Below are 10426 nucleotides of genomic sequence, written 5' to 3' on the forward strand. Positions count from 1 at the left end.
TGAGAAATTAATTTTGTGTTTTATGAGCACAATTAAGAACTGGTTTTTTCTATAAGGAATATTCTTCTAAGGCTCCTGTGGTTTACAAACAATGTCAGAAGGTAGCATATTACAGTAGGTTATATGACAGAGGTGCTAAGACTAATGTATTTTGTGCCTTGTGAATGCGATTAAGAACTGGTCTTTTGTATAAGGATATTCGTTTCAGTTCAGTATTAAATTTTCTTTGGTCTTGGATAAACTATGCAGTGTCTATAAATTCCAACTAACAGCTTGTGCAATTGTCAATATTTAACATTTTGAAAACACAGTAACAAAAAAAAACAAAAAAAATTAAAATCCTTTATCTGATTAGAGCTAAATGCATTGTGTTTGCTACAAAAAAAGAAATAATTAAAGGTTTTAAGCTATAGCACACTGTACACTATACAGATTTGCATGAGATAGATGACACTGTTTCCAATCGGCTTTTATAATATTTGGAAAGAATGTATATTGCAGATATACAGCAATTACTGATGGCCAGTAGATTAGCCATGAGGAGGAAAAAGCTACTGGAAGTTCATAAATTTTGAGTAACTAACCCTCCAATGTGGTGAATCTTTTAAACTTGAAATCTAACTAATACAAAGTACATATCCACAGTCCCAAGCTACAATATAAATCAGTCATAAAAGAACTTTTCTAGGTTTATCAAGTTCTAGTTTTGTTCACTGCAAAAGTATTTCGTCAAAATTCCCCAATAATGACAGTTATTCAATTTTAGCAAGTTTGGAAAAATTTAATTCACAGTATAAATAAAAATAACATCATCTGAATAATTTAAACAGTTCAATAGGTCTTAAGTAATAGGATAACCAAAGTTATTTGGCGAGTTTAGAGGAAAAATTAGAGACAGCACTAAAAGAATTAAAAAATAATAAGGCCCCAGTTGCCAATAGTGTGGTAAATGTTCCTTAAATATGATGATTCTGAGGTTAGAAATTCGTGAATATAACTTCTGAAAATGGGGAAGTACCAAGTGATTTGGGAAACCCCTATATAAGAAAGGTGATAAGAGTGAGTGTGTTAATTATAGAGACACTAGCCTGGTTTCTTTAGGTAGCACATTACTTAGGATGATGATACTTTTAAGACTTAGACATGTTGCAGACAAAGTTTTAAGAGAAGTACAGTGGAGTTTTAAGGAATGTAGAGGATGTGTAAACAAAATTTTCCCTCTCAGATTAATAACTGAGAAGGGCCTGAGTAATCACACACCTTTAGTCTTCAGTGTTTTAGATTATGAGCAAGCATGTGATTCAGCTGATAGAACAACTTTAATAATGGTTTTATCCTTGTATGGTTTACCCACAGTTTATAGACAGTAAGCTTATCGCAGATCATTTCTGGTCATCGTGAACAAAAAGCTCCCCCCACTTCTTTCTGCCTTAGCTTGTTTAGCCTGTTACTGAATATACCAGTAAGCTTATCGCAGATCATTTCTGGTCATCGTGAACAAAAAGCTCCTCCCACTTCTTTCTGTCTTAGCTTGTTTAGCCTGTTTCTTTCCACTCGCACCCCTGTCCGGGTTTTTATAATGGGAGAGATAGAGAATGATCATACTGCTATATTCTGTCTACTGTGGGTTTACCAGACAAGTACATTAAAGTGATTAGCACTATCTACAAGAATAACAATGCATCAGTTAAGGTAGGAAATGAGGTTAATAGCTTGTTTTGTATTAAAGCAAGAGTTAATCAGGGTTGTGGTCTAATCCCTATTTATATGAACCATTTTGATGGACTTTGTCTTAAGGAGCACAACAAAGGCAATGGAAGAACAAGGAATCAAATGGGGAAATAAAACTTCCCCTAGTTTTAGAAGACTAAGTCGCTAAGACTAGGAATAAGCAAAGATGAAAAGGTGATGTTGGGTAACAAAAAGATCAGTTAAGTGGATAGCTTCACTTACCTAAATAGTATTATTAGTAAAGATGGTGGGCGCAATGAAGATGTTAAAAGTAGAATAACCAAGGTCCAGGGTGTTTTTTCACAGTTGAAAAAAGTTTGGAAGAATAGGAAAATATAAGTCTGCAAACAAAGATTAGAACATTCGAAGCTACAGTAGCGACAGTTATCAAGTATGGTTCTGAAGCATGGGCACTCCAAAAACAGAAGAGGATTTGCTAGATGTTTTCCAGAGGAATATCCTACAGATTGTTTTGCATACCCAACTGACTGACTGTATTTCAAACAGACGGATGTACGAGAGGAGTGGTTCGATCCCACTTTCTAGAGCTATAATGAGAGAAAGGTTGAGACGGTTGGGCAAATTCTGCTGATGAAGGAAGAGATTGCCAAAGACTGTCCTTTTTGGCCACGCGTCTAGCGCTAAACAAAAAGCAGGCTGTCCACAGTTGAGATGGGAGGATGTCATAAGGAAAGATTTAAGGAAAATGGGAACTTCCTTAGAGGGTGTAAAGAGGGAGGCTTTGAACAGATTGAGATGGAGGAGGAGCGTGCGTTGCTGTGTTGGCCTCAGAAGACCTGGTGCTGTGGTAAGTTGTTAATAGTAGTAGTAGTAGAGGAAATATATGTGGGGGAGATATTTAAGTTACACTGCACATCCAATTTGGTTGAATGCTCAATATTTATTTTAGTTTTTATTTTCAATGTGGAAATACATCTGTGAAAGATATTTAAGTTACACAGTTTCACCTCCCCAAAACCGCAATTTTCACCTATGACTGCAACCAAGCCTAAACATAGTAAGATGAAGCAGCCCAGATTCTCCTCAAAAAACAAAGATTATTGCAGAATTTCTCACTTTAAAAATAGTTTTACTGTTTTCAGAAATTTACTAAAATCCCCTAAAAACTTCTGATTATACTGAATCGAGTTGACTATAAAGCTTCCTCTATTGATAGCAAAAGAAAATACGTTTTAACTTTGTCTAATCTTACCAAGGTTTTCTACCACATTTTCCTATCTCATTAATTCTTTTTAATTTATGTCTACAAACTGAATATTACTGAAGTGACTCTCACGTGATAAAATCTGAACCTTTTTTCTTAAATTCTATCTGTCCTAGAAGGTTGTTCTGGGTCTCTTTGCAATATTGCATCTATAAGCCTACTGTATGGATCTTGGTCATCTTCTATATCAAGAACATTAAAGAGGCACCAAGATACAAAGTTTCCTTCCAACTCTATGGAGGACGACCTTGAGGGAAAGACAGGTAAATTTAACCTTCATAAACCTTTTGGAGACAGGGTTGATCTATCCCTTTGATGATCAAATTACTTCAGTTGTTGGAGCTGGACCATTTAAAGATTTGTTTATTGGATTTTAAGGCACTGGACAAATTCCAGATTTGAGACTCCATCAAGGTATGTGACTCCAACAATCAAGCACAGACATACTATTTCAGAGTCTGTAAATCTATATTGGTTTTCCCCATTCAGCATGCACAGGTAGCAATGGATGTGATCAAGATATTGAACATTTGTGTTCAGCCGATTAAATTCAGACATAGTCCCATTTTCATTTTCATTCTCTTTGCCAGGTCTATGAACAGATGATTTTTCAGTGTGTATTAACATTTTACCAGTTGTTTATCTTGTATTTTAATTGCACTGGCAAAAAGTCACATACTGGTGAACAATTTGCCAGTAGCCTGAAAAGCTTTCAACAACAGAAAACAAAGTGAAGAAATAAGTGAAAGCAATTAGTAATAGCTTTAAAACTGGAGTTTTACAGTTCAATATATTCAAAAAGTGATCAAAGAAATGGCACTCAGCTGTTTGTTGTTTTCTTTTCCTGGTCACTGGTGAAGTAATCAGCAACTGGTGCACAAAAGCAGGATTTCAATTACTGCTGTTAAGTGGTTACAAGTTTCTATCAAGGGGTAATCCCAAACAGAGATCAATCAAAGCCAAAGAGCTATCATTTAAAAATTATGTTTAAAAATTGAAGGCTCTATAGAGAGGGATATTTTCAACCAGCTCTAGAAGGATTTGTCCTTTACCACCCCAAAGCTAAGAAGATCTAATTTTAGTATGAGGAGTGAAGGCTTGAAGGAAATGCAGCACTTCTCTTATTTTAAACAAGTTGGTGGTGTAAGATAGGGGATCCTGGGCCCCATCCCAAGACTTTTTCTGGTGCCCTCATTCTGTGTCTTATTCTTCTGTTTTCACTGTTTTTTTTAATAACCTTGTCAATTTGGTCAATTATTGGCACCCTAGTCACATTGCCCCCCCCCCAAGATTTTGCTCTAGGTCTGCCTGGATAGAAGAATACTTTCACCTTTTTTTAATCTCCTTTAACATCTATTTATTTTCAAATGATATTTAAACAAAAAATTAAGTATTTAAAAAATCTTCAAATAAGATAAGGTTTTGTGCCAAGCTTAAAACAAACAGAAATGAACCTCTTATTTCTGCTATGAAGTACAATAATGCAAGATTTGACATTACAACCATGTTACATCTCTAAAATTCTCACACAACCATCCAGAGATGGGCGCTGAGATACATTGTGGATAGCAAAGTTTAGCATATTAAAATCCCAAAAAATAGGTGAATTATATAAAAAATATGACAAAATTAAAAACATCTGGAAATAGTGGAGGAAGCATAGGACACATTACCATTGGAACAAGTGCTCAGAACCATGAAAGTAGAGACACATCTGAAGAAGAAGGAAAAAATAATCTCTAAAAAATTTCAACATTTTTGAAACTTCTATAGAAGAAGGAAACTATAATGAAAAGCTTGTAATTACTTTTCACTTTTTAACTTGTCTACATTAGATAAATACACTTTTAAATACAAAGGTTTAGTATGGAAAAACCCTAGATGATAAGCTTTATACTATATTGGATGATAGCTGATTAGGATGAATGAAACTTTCAGGAATGGATTTGTAACCAAAATTGTGCCTGGGGACAATGTTTTCAAACTTCTATTTAAACTCTTTTTTTATTTATAAGGCTTAAAAGATTGAACAGAAGGAAGACTTGTCTTGACCTTAGCTAGAAAAAACAACTTCTTTAATTTTGATTTGGATATGTTATCCTTTGATTTTATGTTTTGTAATTTGATTCTAAGTATCTGTTACACTTTGATTCTAATGATTCAAATAATATTTAATACCATATCAAGATTTTCTTGAAGCATTTTCAATAAATTCTGTAAACATTATAAAAAGGATGTACCAAGGAAAGCTCAAATTACTTTCCCTGAACCTTATTTGTGTACTAAAAATACTTAACTATAGCACACTTGAAAAGATCATTAAGGGAATAATCAAATGATGAATTTTTTTCCATCTGGTTTTGCCCTATATTGTCAATTTGCCAAAGCCATCTTTGTGGTCTGTAGGGTAATTTAGGCCAAGTTTCATTAACCTAGCTTCATGGCTTTGCATTCAAGTAAAAAAAAAATACAAATTGTAATTTCACTATTTGCCTCTTAAATAGCTTAATACATACTAGGAACTAGAATTTGGCAATCCAACATGAAGACGATTTAATTCTTCTCCTTCTTTCCCAATGAAATGACCTTACAGGTCAAGAGGTACAAAATAAATGTTCATTTAACAATACAGACTGATTATATCAGTAATCAAAAATGATCAATAAATATATTGTTTATGGCTTTATATGGTCCTACTTGAGAAGGAGGGGGGCATCCTGGTAGTAACCATTATATTGGAAAGAATGTTGGGTAAATTAGCTGTGATCAACCAAATCTATAGAAAACATTTATAGTACCATTAGATTCCTTATTTTACACTCTTTCTTAATATGATGGTTGTTTATCTGACAATGCACCCCTTAGCCTGGGAGGGGAGGCATTTGGAGCAGATATAGCCCTAGGATATGGAAAAAAAAACTATAAAAAGACACTTAAACAATAAAATTCTTACATTATAATATGAAGCATTTTTGTATTAACCAGATAATTATATTTCCTTTTATTGTTTTAAATCATTTAAATAATATTTTTATCTAACAATTTTACAAATATGTTTAGGTTTACTGTTTTTACTAGACAAGAATACAATAAAAATGGTTAACAAAAATATATTACATATCAGAAGATACAAAACAACAGAGCAATATAATATTAGGGCTATACAGTGTTGTAAAATTACTGTAAAATAAAAACTTAGTAAGTAAAATTGGTAAAATAAGATAAAAATCAGTAAAATAAGGTACACCCTAGGAAATACAGGGTAAATTGGTGTTTTAGAGTTGCCCTGTGGCTACAAGGCCAGTTGAGCATTTCTATTTATGCATCACTTGCAGCTTTTTATGAAATTTCTTAATGATTCTGATTTTCCTAGGCTTAAAAAAGGTAATACCTCTTCATCTAGAATTTCATCAACTTAATTAACTGTCTAGTTTATCCCTTTGGTAATCTTGTGCCTAGGGTGATACTTCAGCAATGGGACAGTGCCTGATTTTGTACATCCATTCAAAAAAAAAAATTAAATAAATAAATCAAATTGACCATTATTTAGGAGTAAAATTATATTAGTCATTTTTTTCTACATTTATACCTAAGAAATGTTACCCTTGCATAAGGCTGTTAAGCCTTGCATATTTAAATAGCCATATTAAGCCACATTCATCATATCATATACCATACATGTTATTTTTCATTTATTTATAAAAGTATTGAATACAATTACAAAGAGGTTTGTAACACTTTGATTAAGTAAGCAATGGATCATAAGAGCAGAACATTTAGTCTCTTTCACAGTCATTGAGACTACCTTCAACAGGATTTGCTGAAAAATTTAGCTCCTCTGCTTCAGTCTTAGATTCTCATTCAGATGACTGTGCCTGTTCTGAAGCCCCACCCCCCCTAAACAAAAGTGCCAGATATGACCCTGAGGATTATGTATCAATTTCTACCCCCCACCCTCCCATTGTCTCCCCTTAGAGCTAATTCTGTATTTCTCTGAAGATTCTTTCAAAACAGCTGCCCAAATACAAGGGCCATGAAACTAGAATACAAGTTTCTTTTAGACAATGTAGTCAGTAACAACTCATTTGGTAGCAATTTGTTGAAAAGCAGGCTAACTGTTAGAAAAGGGCACAGGAACTTTTATTTCAAATTGACTGATCCCCCCCCCAAAGCTTATTCAGCCACTGCTTCCACATGAAGTGGCTCTGGGAAAAAATAAAAGAACAAATATTAATACATTGAACCCTTGTGGGTATTTCCCTTTATTATAGGTAATGCAATATGATTGCCCCTGACTTAAACAGGAGAGTAGAAATTTCAATTTCCCCTCTAACGAAAATCCTCAAATTATCCAAGAGTAAAATAGGAGGCAATTTTCTCCAGGGAGGAGGGAATATTCTGTGGGGTTATTTTCTAGGGGCAGGGGGTAAATACCAGCTAGTGGGGAAAAGATGGCAAGAATGCGAAATTTCTCTGAGATGTGAAATTTAAAATAAAAATGAGGATATTGATTCTGCTTTGGCCCACCACATTGTTAAAAATCTTGATCCATGTAGTTCTTTTTGATCAAAAACTTTAATATTTGAAGCAAATGGCTTCCCAAATTCTTTTAGGAGGCAATTGGAATTAAAAAAAAATCCATAAACAGAGGCCTTGCTTTAGATAGATACTGAAGATATACCTATAAACCCAATTTAAAATAACTTAATATTAAAGGATTCAAATAAAGCAAATTTTCAATTTAAATTAAAATCATATGACTACACTTTTAATGAACATTAGGTCAATACACACGCTAAGTCAACCACTAGGCAGAGACTTCGTACCCAATCTCATTGGTGAATAGTTTTTCATTTATTTTGGCTTGTTTTTTGGTTTGTTTGTTTCAGTCTTTCTTCTGCTCAGTTAGTGTGAATACAAAAGATTAGTTTTCCTTCTTTTTTTTGAGCATTGAAGACAGCTGGGCAGAAGTCCCTGACAAAATATCTGCCTCTATCATTTCTGCTTCTGTTTTGTCTGCTGTCTGACATTGCCCTTACTTTTCTTGGCTATTTAATTTTATATTTTTTTTTCTTGTTTGTCATATGTCAATCCTGCTTCTAGCCCTTTCTGTCTTTAACAGTTCACAGAACTAATGTAATTTTTTTTTCAGCTTAACCAAGGGAACACAGCTGTACACAAAACAAAATCATATTAAATCTTTTTTCTGACAGCCTCTTTTTAGTTTTGTGCTTTGAAAATTGTATGATGTTGTAAAATATGTACCTAAAATACCAGTAAAATAGGCAAAAAATATGTAATTTATATAAAACACTGATTTTATGGGGGTCCTAAAAATTAGGGTAAAAAATGCAAGATACCCAATTGTACCAGTTACAACACTATAGCTATATACAGGGCACTAAGGGAAAATGGGACACATTGTGAGAGAAGTGAGCCCAAATAGAATAAAATAAGGAATATAGTGAAGCTATTTTTATTTTATTAGCATATTTCCTTCAGAAGTGATTAAACATGGCAAATTTACTGAATGTAAAGGTGTTATACTTTGTTACTGTAACCTTGTTTCCTTTGTATGGAAATCTTCATTCAAGTATATAACAAATGTCATTGTATTGACTATGGAATTCCTAGGTATTTAGCATAGTCTTGGCAAAATATAACCCATTGGCCTATCCATGACTGAGAAATAAGAAAAGAAAGAATTCATTTACTGTTCAGCAAAGAGAAAATCTACATAGCCTAGGCTAATACATTTCTTAAAGAATTGAAATAAACTGATTTGCAAGGGTAAAGTTATAGGTGATGGCTTTTTGCTATTTTGGAGAGTAGTAGAAACAAAAGTTGAACTTTTAGCAAAAGCCCCAGCCAACAGAATAAACAAGGCCCAAAGAAAGCGGGCCTATTGAAGTCTTTAAAAGATTCTATTCCTAATACAAGAATAAAATGTGAATATAGAACTTGTATTGCTTATAATAAACTTTAAAACCTTATAAATCAGAATTGAGCTAATGTACAATGCACAAAACACTTTTGTTGTGCACCCATTTGGGTGGGGGGGGGGCTCCCTCCCCCCGGGCTGAATGATGCTGCCTTATTTTTATATTTTTGTTCTGAGATTTCTATTATATAGGCTAGCATTAAAAGTGCAAATTAGACAAGGTTTGCCCCCCCCCCCCCTGGAATCCAGCTTATGGGCACCCATGGTTGTGCCTCAATTAAGCTTGGATCTGTTTCTGCTGATTTTACTTGTATGTGATTTTTTGTTTTTAAAATATTACCTAACATCATCAAAGGCTGATTCATAGGCCTGTTTCTGTAGGTAAAAATATAGCCTATATGACTTCATTACTGACTTAGTGACAAGGTGAATACACTAATAGATGCTTCTTTATACTCTTTCCAAATACAATAATTATTTCTTTTGCAAATGTACTCTATCCCTCCTGATGGTCCTGTAAATAGCCTAGTCCTAATTAATATATTTCTATGTTGCTTTGCATTTCTTAATGCTTTGTTTTCTTTAAAAACAGGACCCATCAAAACTGGTAAATTTTTACCAAATCATATAATTGAGTTAGGAATAAAGTGAATACACCATTTGATGCCTTTTTTTATGCTGATTACAAAAATAATAATCATTTCTATTGGAAATGAATTTCAGCCCCCCCCCCCCCAACATAACCTAACCCCCATCCACATATGTGCAAATATATATCCTGAATTGACATATATAGGGGTGGGGGCTAAAATTCATTTCCAATAGGCCTAGAAATGATTGTAATATTTGTAATCAGCATAAAAAAGGCATCAAATGGTGTATTCACTTTATTCCTAACTCAATTATATGATTTGGTAAAAATTTACCTAAAAACCTACACCTATCCTATATCTGAATGCAAAAGAATTTTGGATGTTGAATATCACAGAGCCCTATTATTTTAAAATGATTTATGAATATGGAAAATAAGCTAATGAAAATAGACATGATAATGTGGTAAACATGATATTCTTGAACAAACCTATATCCTAGGGCTATATGTGGGACCATTAAGGAGGTGGGGTACATTTGCAAGTAAAATGTTTATTAAACTAGGCTATATTTGAAAAGAGCATAGTGAAAAAATGCATCACTTAGTGTGTTTAACTTGTCCTTATGACAGTAAAGCGATACATATGTAGGCTTATATATAGCCTAGCCTACCTGTCTGTGCTATAGAAATAGGGAAGGAGTATCCTGGAAATAGCCAAGGAGCTTAAAAGACCTTCCCAGGATATAAGTTAGGCCTAGTTCTGAAAACTTCATTCTCCTGAATCAACAACCTTCCAACTAGTAAAAAACACTCATCTAGAATTCTTTTAACAAAAAAAAATTAACAAACCAGGCATTTTAACTCTTTTAGCAATTTTTTCCTTTTCTTCCTATTAGGTATGTTGGTAACGGTTTCCAATAAGCTCTTTCAGTTTCCC

At 33.6% G+C, this 10426-nt stretch overlaps 1 protein-coding gene across 2 annotated transcripts in view; it reads right to left on the minus strand.

Moving 5' to 3' along the window:
• Nucleotides 1-10426, minus strand: part of LOC148950972 (uncharacterized) — a 268560-nt gene extending 258134 nt beyond the window's left edge. Inside the window, exon 1 of one of the 2 annotated variants that reach the window (XM_089090534.1) lies at nt 10339-10426. In XM_089090534.1, the coding sequence (XP_088946660.1) occupies nt 10339-10345 (7 nt within the window). In that variant the 5' untranslated portion in view covers nt 10346-10426. Of the gene's footprint in view, nt 1-4629; nt 4683-10338 lie in introns of those variants that run through there. The other variant, XM_089090533.1, reaches the window with a different exon arrangement.

This window comes from Artemia sp. Qi Xiang Cuo, chromosome 6 (assembly GCF_049724085.1).
Source record: "Artemia sp. Qi Xiang Cuo chromosome 6, ASM4972408v1, whole genome shotgun sequence".
Lineage (NCBI taxonomy): Eukaryota > Metazoa > Arthropoda > Branchiopoda > Anostraca > Artemiidae > Artemia > Artemia sp. Qi Xiang Cuo.